We start from the raw sequence: 15,371 nt of genomic DNA, 5'->3' as shown, positions 1-15,371 counted from the left end.
GGATGAATCAAGAAAGGCAGTTTGTTGGTAATTACTGAACTGAGTGATGGATCCAAGGGAATTTATGTTATTATTCCACAGAGGTTGAAATGCCTCCATAATAAAAAAAGCCTTTCTTCTAAATAGTGGTCAATAATACTATGTAAGTCAGACGACAGATGATCAGAATTAAAGTGTCTTGAAATTGTTTTATCGTTCAGGAGTACGATAGAGGTATTAATTGTGTTTAAACGTCGCCACCTTCAAGCTGCATGTTCAAATTCGAAAGGTGGCCTCCGAGAAAACTGAAACTGAAGACGTGACTGCCAAACCAATAGAAGGAGGGAAAGGGGATAAAGGATACTTGACCCAGCAGAAGGAAGGAAAGGAGAAAAAAATAAGCATAAATAAAACAAGGACAAACAGAGATCACGAAATAAAATGGTAGAAGTACACACGTGTGCGAATTTTTCTGTGGGGAACGGAGCTACCACGAGCCCTCCCCTAAAAGTTTTATGAAAGATGGATGGAGACATGACATTGAAAGAATAGATAGGAATTAAGAGAGATGGTCTACAGAAATAGAGAAGACTTCTGACTTGAGGATGGTGGTGCGGGGAATAACAGCCATGGTCGGTCGGATGCACCATCACTTAGAAGCCTGTTTCCTTTTAATGGGTACTTGAGCTGTTTCCACATCGAAGGAAGCTACAATGAATAACCTTGTAAATACTTCACGGTGTGCACGTAGGTACCTTGTAAGCCTTTTATAGAAGGCAATCTGGTGACATCTATAATCTTGCAAATGTATCCTTCAGCCCAGTAATCTTATTTAGTGTATATATATATACACACACATCTACATATTAGGTCTACACACACACACACACACACACTAGGTTTATGTACATTTATAAACTTCCATATCTGTTTATGGACGTTCGAAACCATGAATTCACAATGATCTATCCAAGTCCACCACTTCCGGTTTGTTCTCGTTCCGTATTCACACCTCCTTTCTCCGGCAGTGAGAAATCTTGACTTCCATTTTCCTTAATTTACTTCTTCGGTCAAGGCTCCTGTGTGTTCCCCATCCCCTCTGCACCCCCACCCAAACCCTCATCGCCCGGGTCTGGTTTTCACTTCCGAGCCAGTGGGCCCCTCTCCCAGCCTGAGGACCTTACGTATCCCACTTAGGGACACCTCATCGTCCTGAGCTATCTGTATGAATAGATGCCCACCTCACCCCGCTAACATCCTGACACTCCGTCTGGGCCACTGTCACCACCCGCACCCCAAGCCGGCCTTGCCTGCTCCACCTGAGGGCCTCGGGGGGAAAAAATGGAAACGAAACAGCAAGAATATTTGGTCCTATTTCATGCATTTAAATGTGTCAGTGTTTTCTCTTACACGCCTGGATTCTGAGTTATAGCTCAAAGCATTTCTCCACACCCGAGCCGTAAAGGAATTTTCCAATGTTTGCTCCTCATTCATTTCTGGTTTCATATTTTACCCTGAAATCTTTGATCCGTTTGGAGTTTATTCAGCGTATTATTTTTTTCCGTTCCTTCCTTCTATTGGGTGAATAGGGTTTTCTTTATTCGTCTTTTTTCATATTTATTTTTTAAATTCTATAAAGTTCTATAAAGTCGCTATGTGTTCAGTTTAAATTCCACAGCCCGTCCCACTGGCTGTATTAGTTAAAGCATCATTAACCACAGAGATGGATAAATTCTGCCCCATCGGTGGTTTAAACAACTAATTTTTATGTCTCCTTCACGTAAAGTCCAATCAGCAGAGAGGCAGACGGGTAGGAACCCCCGCCCATGACAGCACCACTGTGTTAGCATTTGGCTCCCAAGGTCTCCCTGGCCGTGGTAGTCAGGCTCCGAGATGAACCCCAATAATCCCCGCCTCCTGCCGACAGCCACGTGAGTCTGCAAGTGAAACTTTGAGACCCGGATGGGACTTGTGATGACCGCAGTCCTGATTAATCGCTTGACCGAAACCTATTGAGACAGACAGCCTGAGGCGGAACGACCCCGTCCAGCTGTGCTGGAATCCTGACCCTTGAAACGTATGTGAGATAATAAGTGGCTGCTATTTTAAGCGGCGAGGATTTGGGGGTGATTTGTTACGCAGCAATAGATCGCTGATACGCTGGCATCCACATCCGATCTGCAGGTGGAGAAGAGATGGACAAAATGGGCGACTTTTATGGACCAGACCGTGCAAGGGAGGCTGGGAAATGTAGTCTCTCCGTAGGCACTGGGGAAGGGGAACACACATTTTGGGTGGTTCGCTGACCTTCTCTGCCACCGCCACCTCCTCCGTCTGGCGCAGTCCTTTCTCTCTATCGTGACCCAGGTGCAACGTCACAGCTTCGAGGAGACCTTTATCAATCCATCAGCCCACTCCACCCCTCGGTGCCAATTCTCTCTGCTAGATTTTCACTGACGCGTGTCAAGTTAGGGTGAGGGTTGGGTTTGCTGCTAAACGTGTCTGCTTCACCATCCACCTACAGCTTCCCCCACAGCTCTGCTTCCTGGGGGGTTAAAAGTATCGTTTCTGACATTTTCTTCCAAGCTGCTGATCTCAGCTCTCCACGCTGTGAAGCTGGTGTTTTTTGATGTATACACGCACGCAGGCGACGAGCACGTATAGGACCCCGTGGATGAAAAGCTGCATCCAGACTTCAGATGTGCTACAAAGAAGCAACCCTTAGGTCAACAGAGCAGCGTATCGGATACCCTGTTCGTCTGATTCATTTTGCCCGTTTGCGCATAGTAGGCAGCTGCTTTCACAAGGCAAGAGGCGGAGCTGCATTACTTGGAAATACTTCGCGTAAAAAAGTTCAAGTGGGTTTGAAATCCATTTGCCCGATTGCGAGAACTTGCATCATCACTTTCGAAAGAAAAGGAAAAGCCATTAGAGTAACTTTGAAATGTTTCACTCTGAAATATAATCTAGATACGTCACACATAAATAAAACGTAAGTGGACGTAGGGTATATTAGTGTCCTACATTTGCTGCACCAAATTCCTCTTAAGTTGGTGCCTTAAAATAACACATGCTCATTCTCTCACAGTCCTGGAGGCGAGAAATCCAAAATCAGAGTCATCAGGTCAAAATCGAGGCGTCGGCAGGGTTGTACCCCGTCCGGAGGCTGCCGCGGAGAATCTGTTTCTTACGTCTTCTAGCTTCGAACGGCCACTGGCGTTCTGCAAAATAACCAATACTCTTCGAAACTGCCAAGGTCATCAGAGACGAGGGAAGACTGAAAAACACGGACCGCAGGAAACCAGCGACACCTGACCACTGACAGCAGCGGGGCATCCTGGGTGGCACAGAAAAAGCACAGAAATAACCGATGAGGGTCAAATAAAGCCTGCAGCTTAGCTAACGGCAGCGCGCTGTTACCGCCTCCGATTTGACTGACAGACCACGGTGATAAGATGTAAACGTTAGGGGAAGCCGGGTGAAGGTTATAGAAACTCTCCTCACCGTCTTTGTAGTTTTTCTGACACAGAGCTCCTAAGCCCTTGGGATTTCCTGAGTGATCAGAGCGATTTAGCTGCCATTCCGGGGTCTCCGAGAGCGCGCCCAGCGGCTCCTGGGGCGGGTAGTGGCTCGCCCGGGACGCGGTGCCTCTGGTTTCCTCTGCGATGTGTCTCAATCGTCCCCAACTTTCAGTGCCTGGAGTGGTGGCACCCCCTAGTGTTCCAGAGTCTCCCAGGCCCTTCCTGGTCCCCAACGGGGTGCCACGTACAACTGTCCTATGCAATCCTCCCAACAAACCCACGAGTGAGCTGCCATCATTACTTCCATTTTATAGATGGGGAAACTGAGGCCCAGAGAGGGACAGAGGTGTGATGGCCACCACTATGAGAAGGTGTCATGAGACTGACAAACGAAGCGGACAGCTCCATAGGTTATAACAGGATTCGTTATAGAGTAGTTTACTTACCGGAAGCTTGGGTCAGAGCCGAAAAGACAACGCAGCGACTATGCACAGATTATTCTTGGCTGACAGACCCTTGTCACCGCACTTTTTTAATAATAGAACTCGGGTACGAATGATTGACAAGACAAAGGGACAAAGAATGCAGTAGTGCCAGGGGCCACGCCTCCCGGTGGTCTTGTGATGGATGATTGTTTATAATCGATACCATGACCAGTTTGACATTTTTCTCGGTTGTCATGCCATTCCGGCTGTTACAAAATGTAGCCACTTATGGCTACATTTTAAGGAACACGGGTAATCAACTAGAAAGCTTTGATATGCTTGCTGAGGACAATGAGGTTGGTCGAGGTCACAGCATGAAACAAAAAATTAAATGAAATCCAGGACACGGACGGAGTTAATTTCGTTCACATCTACATCTATACAGGTTCACTTTGCCCAAATCCACACAGCTAGATAACGAAGGAGCTAGGTCCTTCTCATATACGTGATTTGCAAATATTTTTCTCATTCGGTGGGTTGTCCTTCAGTCTCTTGATAGTGTCTTTTGATGCACAAAACTTTTAATTTTGATGAAGTCCAATTTATCTTTTTTATTTTTTCCTTCCTTTGCTTGCATTTTTGGTGTCCTAGGAAGCCATCGCCAAATTGAAGGTCACGATGATTTATCCTCATGTTTTCTTCTAAGAGTTTTATAATTTCAGCTCTTACATTTAGGTCTTTGATCGTTTGAGTTAATTTTTGCAGATGGTGTGAGGCAGGGCGCGACTTCATTCTTGTGCATGTGGGAATCCATTCATCCCAGCACCATTTGCTGAGGAAACTGTTCTTTTCCCATTGAATGGCCTCGGCTTCCTTGTCAAAACTGATTGGCCATTGATGTGTAGGTTTATTTCTGGGCTCTCAATCTATTTCATTGATTCCTATGTCTGTCTTTATGCCAGTACCACGCTGTTTTGATCACTGTAGCTTTGTGGTAGGATTTGAAATTGGAAACTGTGAGTTCTCTAACTTTGTTCTTCTTTTTGAGTTTTTTGGGTTTTGTTTCGTTTTGTTTTGTTTTGGTATTTGGGATCCCTGCAATTCTATATGATTTTTAAGATCATCTTTTCCATTTCTGCAAAAAAGAAGGCTGTCGTGGGTTCTTTTCCCTTGGTGTTTTGATAGATTGCATTGAATGCCTAGATTGCTTTGGCTATTGTTGAAATCCTAATAATATTAAGTCTTCCGAACCATAAATACAGATGTCTCTCAATTTACTCATGTCATCTTTAATTCCTTTCAGCCATGTTTGGTTTCAGCCTACAAGTCTTTCCTTGATCAAGTTCATTTCTAAGTTGTTGTTTTTTTAATGCTATTGTAGAGGGAATCACTTTCCAACTTTCTTTTTCGGATTGTTCACTGCTAGTGTAAAGAAATACAACTGATTTCTGTGTGTTGATCTCGTATCCTTGCAACTTTGCTGAGTTTATTTATTTGGTTGAATGGGTATTTCGTATGGATTCTTTAGCATTTTCTATATATAAGATCATATTATCTCCAAATATAGTTTTAGTCCTGCCTTGACAACTTGGATGCCTTTTATTTGTGCTGGCAACTGAATTGCTCCAGATAGAACTTCCAGTATTGACTAGAAGAGCCAAAGGCAGGCACGTTTTTCCTGCTTCTGACCCTGAGGGTAAAGCTTTTGGTCTTTCATCATTGAATCTGATGTTTGCTAAGGGTTTTTCATAAAGGCCCAAGCCAACGCTTCTTAAACATTTCCTAAAGGGACACTTCCCAAACAGATGTACCTGTAGGTGTCTGGAAATGTTTATAGTGCCATAAAAACGGTTTTAATTCATCACATGTTGACATTGTGTTGGGACGTTCCCATCATAAATAGCTTTTCATTCTTTCTGCCTTTGAAACTTTATTCCAACATTGGCCGCCAGATGGCGCCACATGCCCCTTCCAGCGGCGCCTGAAAACCAGAGTTCTCTGTGGTTAGGTAATTATTATTTACCATCCCGTTATTTTAGTTTTTTTCCTCAATTTAATTTTATTGTACATTACTTTTTCTTATAACAAGAAAGATACGTACATACATATATATTTTAATTGTCACCATTATTTTTATATGATACTTAGTGTTCTGCATAGAGCATAAGCGATTTTAATATTCTTGGTTAGCTCATTAACTTAGAATTGGTATCTAGCGTTCGCAGTTGGGTTAAATCTGATTTTTTAGATTCGTCATGAATTATTGTTTGTTTTTTTAGAAACTAATAAAAATCTTCAGATCTAAACGCATAATTGCTGAACATTAGTGGTTACAGATTTAGAACATCAAATCCACGAAGTGGTTTTATTATCGAAATCCAAGGATGTTTTTGTAAAATGTTCAGAATTCTGATCACTAAGTTAAATGAAAACTCACATTTTGGTTCTTTCCACTTCGTGTATATTTATTATTTTCAAATGAAGAACATCCTTAAGCATAAAAATGACTTAAAACATGTAGAGGAAAAAAAATCAATTTCCTGAAGTCCCCTAAGTATTGTATAATTAAATGCATTCCATTTTTACAGATATTCATTTCCCCACGCAATTGGACAACCTTCTGAATCAACCTAGAAAATCACAAGGCAAATTTGGTTGTCAAAAAGAGAACAGTTTTACAGCGCTTTCTACATGCCAGGCCCTGTTCCAATCACCCTCCATGGAATGACTTGTTTAATCTTCAGCATGGCCTTAACGGGTGGGTACTTCCGTCCTCATTTTTAAAATGAGAAAAAGGAATCAGTCAGATGAATTCCCTTCCCCAAGATCACAGGGCTATTAGGGAATTTTTTAGGCAATGGAGGAGGGTTATCTGAAATGTGTACCCCCAAATTGCCTTCTTCGCCCTGAGTGCGGCCTGGTGACTGCATGCGCACTGGAGCTGTCCCCAAGATGGGGAAGTGGGCGACATGCAGGTTAGTGGCGGGGGGGATGCTAAGCTCGATTTGTGGTGAAGCGGAAGACTCTTGTCCGCCAGAGAATCCGCCAGGACGTTGGGGGTCAGGATTGCTGGGCCGGCGAAAATGAGAGGGGCCGAGGACCAGGGATCCCCGTGAAAATCCTAGAGTCTCGAGTTGCATCACTGGAGATGGGAACCAATGTCTTGTTATTTGGCATTTTATTTCAGAATTGCAGCAAGAAGGGGGTAAAACATCGACAGCAGCACGTGAGAGATCCGGCCTGAGGAGAGTGAGTGCGGAGTCGGGGCCAAGGCGCACCTTGGACCCCGCAATACGGAGCAGCGGGATCCGAATGCCCGGGCCTGAGGGCGGAGCTCCTGGGTCCGGCCCGTCTGCTTTGGGAGTGTAGCGGCCACGCGGGGGCGCGGGAGACTCAGGCGTCCTGGTCCCCGGTTGCGCGTATTGCACTTCGGGTGAGTCATCCGTGGGGCGGAGCGGGAGGGTCCAGCGCAGGGACGAGGTGCTGCGTGGATCCCAGGGCAGACCGGGCGCAGCCCGCAGCGTCACACAGGGAGCAGCCACTCGTGGGCTTGAGCTCCGTACTGCGGGACCGGAGAGGTAGCGCTTGAGAGGCAGGCCGCGGGGTGGCGCCCCCGGGCCCCCGGCAGTCGTGGGGTCGGGGTGGGGGGGGCGTCGCTGCGCACAAGGGGCGGAGGCTCGGGGGTGCAGTTCTGTAGAAAGTTCTCGCACGCACGGCCCTGCGGGCTCTTGGGAGAAGTGGCTTCCGGCTGACAAGCCCCGATGGCCAAAGAGGGGCCGTTCGAGGCCGGGGGCCCCGGGGCTCGCGGAGCGCGCGGGACACGTGGCTCGGGGGCGAGGGCCGGGACGGAGCCCGAAGGTTCTAGGCTCGGAAGAACGCGAATACCTCCCGAGGCCTCTGAGAGGTCACGGTCCTGGGCCACGGAGGGTCCGAGGTCCAGAAGCCGGTAGGAGAGATGTCCCTGACCACGGGGACAGCCCGGGACTCCAGGCGAGTCCGCGGGGAGTGGACGTCCGTGGCTGGACGCCGGCTGCAAGTCCTCGGGGGGCTCGGGGACAGGGACTTCCCCCTCCAGGAAGCCCTGGGCGCCCGCGCTCAGGAGAGGGGCTGGGGCTTCGCAGCCTGGCAGGAAGGGGTCCCTGAACCCCAAGAGGGGTTCTGGGCCACAGCAGCTCATGGTCCCGGCTCAGAGACCGTTATCACCTCGTGGGACTACGGAAGGGGCTCCAGCTCCCAGTCCAGAGACCTTAACCTTCTCCGGGGACCAAGCACCCAGCCTCCCTTCCAGCCAGCACCTCACCTGGATTGCGCTCAGCTCCTTCTGGAAGCGGAGGACAAGTTCCGGCCCGTTCTCCATGGTGGGAATGTGGAGGTGCTGGGAAGACAGCGCCGTGAGGCCCAGGACCCCCCTTTCCTCCCCCACCCGGGGCAGCCCCTGCTCACCTCGCCTTGGTACAGGATCCCGTGCACAGGGCACACCTGGCAGGCGGTGCCTGAGCCGAAGATTTCCCGGAGGCGACCCTCCGCCAGCGCTCGCATCACCTCCTTCATGGTGACCCTGCGCTCCACCACCCGGAACTCGCCCTGCAGGGCAGGGAACGGTCACCCAGCAGGCCATGCCGCTCAGAGACCCCAGGGGGAGACGGATGCCCCGAAGTAGGGAGGGCAGAGACACGGCGGTGTGGCCCGGCCCCTCCCCCACAGCCCCTGCCGCACTGGCCCGTGACACAGCAGCGCCCAGCCCCAGGGGCGCCACCACAGCTCACCCAGGTCTGAGCCAGGTCCAGCAGACTCTGTCTAACCACTCCGGGCAGGATGACGCCATCCACCGGGGGGGTCACCAGTTCCAGCACTGTGCGGGTGTGAGGGACCGAGCGTCACCTCTCGGCCTCCCATCCTCTAAGGAGCCGCCCCGACCCAATCCCTGACGTGTGCTCCGCTGGGGACAGGGGTGCCGCCCGCTCCCGCCAGGGCTCGGGCTGGGCCAGGGGCAGGGCTCACCCCCATCCTCGTGGGTCCAGAAGACGAAGATGTTCATGGTGCCCACCTCGGTGAGCTGATGGTCGGGCCCGTACAGCCAGAGCACCTGCTGGCAGCCCTTCTTCTTGGCCTCCTGCTGCACGAACACCGTGGGCCCGTAATTCCTGGCAGAAGGCAGCGCGGCGGCCTCGGCAAGGGAACCCCGCGACCTCCAGCACCACCCCAGATGAGTCTTTCCAGAACAGGGTGGACCCTACTCCGCCAGCTCTGCCCAGCGCCCCCGGGACAGAATCGCTGGCCAGCAGTTCCGGGCCAAGGATCTAATGGCCACCCCCTCGCCCCCCTCTCCCTCCCCGCCCCCCACCCCCGACCTCATCCCACTGTCCAGGTCATAGGTGCATCATTGTTCCCCGGGCTGGGACCGCCCTCCGCATCCAACTCCCCAGTTGTCCTTCAAAAGCACCTGTGACGTCCTACCCTCGGAGGCGTGTCTGGAGCCCCAGGCTGGGTCCCAGGCCTTCTCTGACCCCCACCAACAAACTGGCCACCTCGATGATTTCCCTCATCCCCTTGATTCAACGCTGTCTCTCACCCAAAGCTGACCTCACCCCACACCTGCTCACAAGCCTCCCCGAGGCTCCCCATCACCTCTGAGACAAGATCACAGCCCCTCGGGCTGGTGCTCAGGGCCTGGCCTGCTCTGTCCCAGACTTAATTCTTTCTGACAACTTCTGTGCCTCTGCCCCTGCTCCCTGCCCCGACGCATGTGGCCCCTGGGAATTAGAAACTGTTCCCCATTTTCCTACCCAGGAAACTGCCTCCTTCTTATCCATCAGACTCAGTTAAGGTGTCGCCACCTCTGTGCAGATGATGAAGGTGCCCCAGTCACCTCCGTCAGAGCTCACGGACAGTGGGGCACCCACCAGCCTGGGAGACCCTCCCTGCCATGCTGCACCAAGGCCCCTGGGGACTCAGACTCACACAGAAAGTCCACACACAGGGCGATGGGCACCACAGGCCCTAGGGACTCCGGGAGCTCGTGGGGAAGGGGGCCCTGAGCCCAGGTGTTCGGGCGAGGCCACCTGAGGAGGACATCACCTCTTTCATGGTGACCTTGCGCTCCACCACCCGGAACCCGCCCTGAACTCAGCGTAAACTTCATTTCTGGAGGCTTCTTGGGGAGGGGCAACCCCCACTTCCCGGTGGCGTCCCCACTGACCTCCACCCAGCCCCGTCCCATGTCCCAGCTGGTCTGTGCACCTGCGCAGACACACCCCGACGCGTGGGCGCCGCACCGGGGTCACCAAGGGGCGCAGTGGGGACAACGACTCACCCGCCCATCTTGCAGTCGCCGACCCCGCCCACCCAGGCCCGGGTGAACAACGGATCCGCCAGGAGGGACACGGGTGTCAAGGCATCTCCAGGGAAGTACGCGCCCACGGGACAGAGAATAACGAAGAGGAGGGCTCGCGAGGGACAGCCGACACCTAGCGAGGGCTGCGATGGTCAGGAGGGGGCGTCAGGGACCCAGGAGTCCAGGTCCCCGGCCCTTCCCCTTAGGTCCCCGCCACCCTCAGCCCCGAGGGAAGCGCCCACCTCGTTCCCGATGAACACAGGCCGCACGTAGAGGCTGGCGCCGCTGCTGTCGGGGACCCAGTCCTTGTCCACTTCCACGAGCCGGCGGATGCACTCGAGCAGCTCGACCTTGTCGAAACTCTGCAAGGATGCCGGGGAGTCAGGGGGGCGCCGGGGCCCTGGCTGCAGCCGCGCCCTCCTCCCCGCACCCGGGCCCCTCACCGGCAGGCAGAGGCGCAGGGCCGAGCGCAGCATCCGGTCCATGTTGAGCCAGGGGCGGAACAGGCGCACGCTCCGGTCGCTGCCTCGAAATGCCTTCAGGCCCTCGAAGAGCTGCGGGGACAGGTGGGCGGGCTCAGCGACCGCCTGGGACAGCCGGGGTGGGGGGGGGGGCAAAGCAGAGGCCGAGCTGGGGAGAGACCAACCCGCCGCGCTCAGAGGACGAGAAGGAAGAGAGACGGGACCCAGAGAGAGGGGACAGGGACAGACAGTGCTTGTGGGCGACATAACACGACGTCCAGGGTTTGCTTCAAAACCCTACAGAAACGGGAAAGAGGGGGAAGGGAGATAAAAGGAGATGGTGCCACCGGGGGCCGGAGGGTGAAGCAGGGTGACTTGGGGGGCAGGGGGTCCTGTCACTCTACCTTTAAGTTTCAAGTTTCCCATGATAGAAACATTTTTTAAAATACAAAAACAAAACAAAAAAAAATGAGTTGATCCCCACCCCCACCCTGATGTCCCCGCTGGGCCTTGGAGGCCACACACACCTGCCTCCCTCACCTGCTCACTCACATTGCCCACCTGCCCCCGCGGCTGGCACCACGGCCACGTCCTGCTCCCAGCTTCTGTACTTGCTGGACCCTCTGCTAAGTGACTTTCGTTGTGTCTTCCGACTCACCTCTTAGGGCTCGGCTTAAATGTTACATCCTTTCTGGTGTGTAGCCTCACCCCCCACCCCCCGACAGGTCAGGGTACCCTGATTCCTGCCCCATGGCCCCATGTTTGCTTCAGTCTGTTTCCCTACCAACTGCAAGTGTCACAGAGCAGGGAGCAGCAGTCCCCTGTGCCCAGGGCGGTGCTTAGCGCACAGTAGGTTTTTCTTGAATGAATGAATCACGAAATGCATGAATGAAGAATGACAAACAAGAAAAAATTGCCAGAATGTTTTGGAGAAAACGAAAGAACAGGGAGAAGAGGTGGGAGTGGAAAGAAGCCTCATCAGATATTAAAACAGATTATAAATCTACAGTTCTGTGAACTTGGCGACAGGGACATATGAGTAAATGGACCGAACAATGGAAGAGACTAAAAAGTGGGTTATTAAGTAATGGGGGGAAACATGGTTACTTCAATTAAAATGCTGTTGGGACAACCAAATATCTATCTACCTTGGAAAAAACTAAACTGGATCCCTACCTCACACCTCACACCTCACACCAGGAAAAATTCCAGATGGATTAAAATATTTAAAAGGGAAAAAAAATTAAACCATAAAAACTATAGAAGAAAACACAGGATAACCATTCGATGTCTCAAACTGGGGGTGGTATTCTAAATATGACGGATCGTTGAAGCCAAAGAAAGACACAGTTGACGGCATAAAAATAAAATGGGGAGAGAATGTCACCTCGTATCACAAATAGTTTGTCGAAAATACAAAGTACCCCTAGAAATAAAAATCTCAATTTCCTTGAAATCTACCCTGATAGAAAAACCCGCCTGGAAAATGGACAATTCACGGAAGGGAAATCATAATGGCTCTTATGCTTCTGAGAAGATGCCCAACTGCATAATGAGGAGGACCAGGCAAATCTAAATGACTCTGAGATACCTTCGAAACCACGCCGGAGCCTGGACGAGATCTAAAAGGCGGACGGGAGCGTCCAGGCCACGGGGGGGGAAACGGGTCCTGCCGGGGGGGCACAGAAACCAGCGCAGCCCCGCAGAGGAGGACGTGGCAGCGTCTGTCAGGTCACTGCGCCAGACGTGTGCCCTTACACCCCACAGTTCCAGAAACTGGAGCGATACCCTTGCACTTAAAGGAAGTGACAAGTTTACTGGTGTATCGTGACACTGTCAATGACAGCGCGAGGCGGGCAACGACCAAAGTGCCCGACAACCGGGGAACAGCCCCGTGAGGCATCGTTAGGATGGGACACTATGTGGTGGCCAAAAGGAGGGTAAGGCTGTTCACGGGCGCTCGGTCCCCGAGAGGCACTGAGGGAGGACGCGAGATGCCAGCGAGGGTACAGTCGGCTCCCTTTTGTGTGGGGAAAAAAAAAAAATGGGGCGAAACAGTGATACGACATCGGTGTCGATATTCAGAAAGCAGACTCTGGGAGGACACGGGACTGGTGACAGTGGCTGCCACTTGGGGAGGGCAGCTAGGTGGCTGGGGAACTGCGGACGTATATTCCCTCTACCAGAGCTACGATTTTGAACTGTGCAAATGTATGATCCGTTTTTTTAACAGGTGTTAATTTTTAAAATGCTCTAAATAAAAATAAAAATTACTATGTTGTACAACTTAAACTACTCATCTTCTATGTCAACTGTAATTTATAAGATATTTTTTAATTAAAAATATTTAGGACGTGGTTCCATAGTGTAGCGGGGAGCACATCTGCTTTACACGTAGAAGGTCCTGGGTTTGCCCCCCAGTGGAGCCACAGTCCATGGTCTGCGGCCATGCCACCCTGAACAAGCCCCATGTCTGGTCTGGGAAGCTAAGCAGGGTCAGGCCTGGTTAGTACTTGGATGGGAGACCACCTAGGATAGACCAGGTGCTATAGGCATAAATAATAATAATAATAAATAATAAAAAAAAATTTAAACACAGAGAGATAAAGACAGAAAGCAGATTAATGGTTGTTGAGAGGCGGGACAAAGGGTTTGGGGACCGACTCATTAGTGGCTCCCGGGTTTCTGCTGGGGGTGACGACGACATCCTGGGACTAGATGGTGGTGAGGGCGCACGACACTGTGAACAAAGTTAACGCCATTTACGATGGGTACAACGGTACACACGTGACCTTCAACAGGCGGGTCTGAACTTGCGAGGGCCATTTATATGTGGATTTTTTCAACGGACCAGTGCAGTTCGACTGACTGCACTTTTACGTCACGTGTGCTCTTCTGGGCGTGTATCATCCCCATGACGATAAAAACAACAACACAGTGGTCCGTTTGTTGTTCCACACGTGCCCCCGAGTGAGGACGGCGTGGGACCGTGATCGGCCCCTCCCCTCAGCTGGCCTCAGCTCCCCGGGCGCCCCGCATGAGAGGAAACGTCAGGGCCTCTAAACCCCTTCGGCTGCCCTCGCTCGACTGAAGACGACAGCCCGGGTCCCCAGCCGGAAGGCACAGAGGTACAGAGGTGGCGGTCTCTGAGAGCCACCTTCTGGTGGACGTAACCCTGACTGTCCGTCCTTAGCATCTACCTGCCCCCCAAGGTGTCTCCCCTGCACAGAACTGATCGGTTCTAGTCAAATGTCAAGTGAGGGGAAAAAACCCTCAAAATTCTGGGGGGAAAAAAAAAATAGAAAAGGAAAATCTGCCTCATGTCACAGAACCGTATCCTAAGAAACAAAAATCACTCAAATTACAAACCAGCTTCTAGAGCTATAATATTTTCATTCAAATCCTGTCACAAATGGTTTCCTCAGGAAGACTTCACTTTCGGCCACAGCTTTAAGTCATAAACCTGGGTGTCTCTCATCCTCACAGGCCCCTCACCAAGCCCCGCAAGGCGAACCCTACTCCAAGTCCCCATGAGGGGACAGTCCCATGGTCTACCTGGTCACCAGGGCACCACCCTCGGCCCTCCCTTCCTTCCTCTCGCCCAGCCGGCCAGTCCCTCGTGTCCTGTCCCTGAATCTCTCTGCCCTGTCCCCTCCTGTCCATCCCTCAGCTCCGGCCCCCACATCGACCTAGTTTCTCCTATCTGGACCTTCGCCCCAGCCTGGCCCCCTGGCCTCTGGCCCCCCCACCCGCCATCTCATCCTGTGTCCTGACAGGGGTCTCGCACCCAGGGCTGGCCCTGCTCCGCACCGCTCAGTCTTCACAAGCTCCCAGCCTCTCAGCCCCTCAGTTCCTCTGTGGCCCCGATGACATCCTTGGCCTCCTCTGCCATGCTCCGATGCCACGATGCCCCCCTGAGTATGCTGGGCTCTTTCTTTCTAACTGTCCCCTCTCTTTCTAACACCCTGAGCTCCCCTCTTTGCCGGCACAGACCCCACTTTCTTTCAAGGCACAGGGAGAACGGGCCTCCCACGACACCTCGGCCGCCTCCCTTGGAGCCCAGATCACAATGGTCGTAACCAAAACGCGGAGTTTTCAAGTGAAGGAACTGAGCCTGTCCCGTCAGGCCCCCGGCGTCACCCGGCACAGGGCCTGGAACGTGAGAAGCCTCAGGAAAAGGATGCTGAGTGCACAGAAAGAAGAAACACACAGAAAAGCAGACCCAGGGAGTGGCCTTGGCGAGAGACGCAGCGAGAAGGAAGTGACGCAGAGAGAGTCGGGGACGGAGGTCGGCCGCCGTGCCACCTGCTGCGAGTAGTGGAGAGCTGAGCAGGCCGGGTGCAGCGTGAGGTTCTGGAAGGGCTGGATCCGGGGCTGGCCCCAGCCCTCCTTCTCGGCCCACTCCACCATCAGCATGTGGTCAGTGAACGTCTTCCCGAACACCAGGGGCTCGCTGGCATCCGGCTTCTTGTGAGGCTCCTGTGTCATTTTCAGCTGCAGGTCTGCAGCCTGAGAAAAGAGAGGGGACCCAGGTGTCCTGGAACCTCTGGAGCCACCATCCAAACTGAAAAACTACAACTCCCATGAATGCCTGGGACTCAGATGCCGAGAGAAGAGAGAGCTGTGGCCCAGAGGCTTCTGGGACACGCCA

General features: G+C 52.2%; 1 protein-coding gene across 3 annotated transcripts in view; it reads right to left on the bottom strand.

The window, feature by feature from the left end:
* Positions 1 to 6,383: 6,383 nt before the first annotated feature.
* The window catches only part of BCAT2 (branched chain amino acid transaminase 2), a 10,045-nt gene continuing 1,057 nt past the window's right edge, over positions 6,384 to 15,371 (bottom strand). For 2 of the 3 annotated variants that reach the window (XM_015592521.2, XM_006905054.3), the window contains 9 exons: positions 15,026 to 15,229; positions 10,703 to 10,813; positions 10,502 to 10,621; positions 10,239 to 10,402; positions 8,927 to 9,069; positions 8,692 to 8,777; positions 8,369 to 8,509; positions 8,226 to 8,300; positions 6,384 to 7,487 (listed from right to left, as the gene is read on the bottom strand). In XM_015592521.2, coding sequence (XP_015448007.1) covers positions 7,449 to 7,487; positions 8,226 to 8,300; positions 8,369 to 8,509; positions 8,692 to 8,777; positions 8,927 to 9,069; positions 10,239 to 10,402; positions 10,502 to 10,621; positions 10,703 to 10,813; positions 15,026 to 15,208 — 1,062 coding nt within the window. In that variant the 5' untranslated portion in view covers positions 15,209 to 15,229 and the 3' untranslated portion in view covers positions 6,384 to 7,448. The remainder of the gene's footprint in view (positions 7,488 to 8,225; positions 8,301 to 8,368; positions 8,510 to 8,691; positions 8,778 to 8,926; positions 9,070 to 10,238; positions 10,403 to 10,501; positions 10,622 to 10,702; positions 10,814 to 15,025; positions 15,230 to 15,371) is intronic. The other variant, XM_025048545.1, reaches the window with a different exon arrangement.

This window comes from Pteropus alecto, unplaced genomic scaffold (assembly GCF_000325575.1).
Source record: "Pteropus alecto unplaced genomic scaffold, ASM32557v1 scaffold41, whole genome shotgun sequence".
NCBI lineage: Eukaryota > Metazoa > Chordata > Mammalia > Chiroptera > Pteropodidae > Pteropus > Pteropus alecto.
This window is presented reverse-complemented; position numbering and strand designations above follow the sequence as displayed.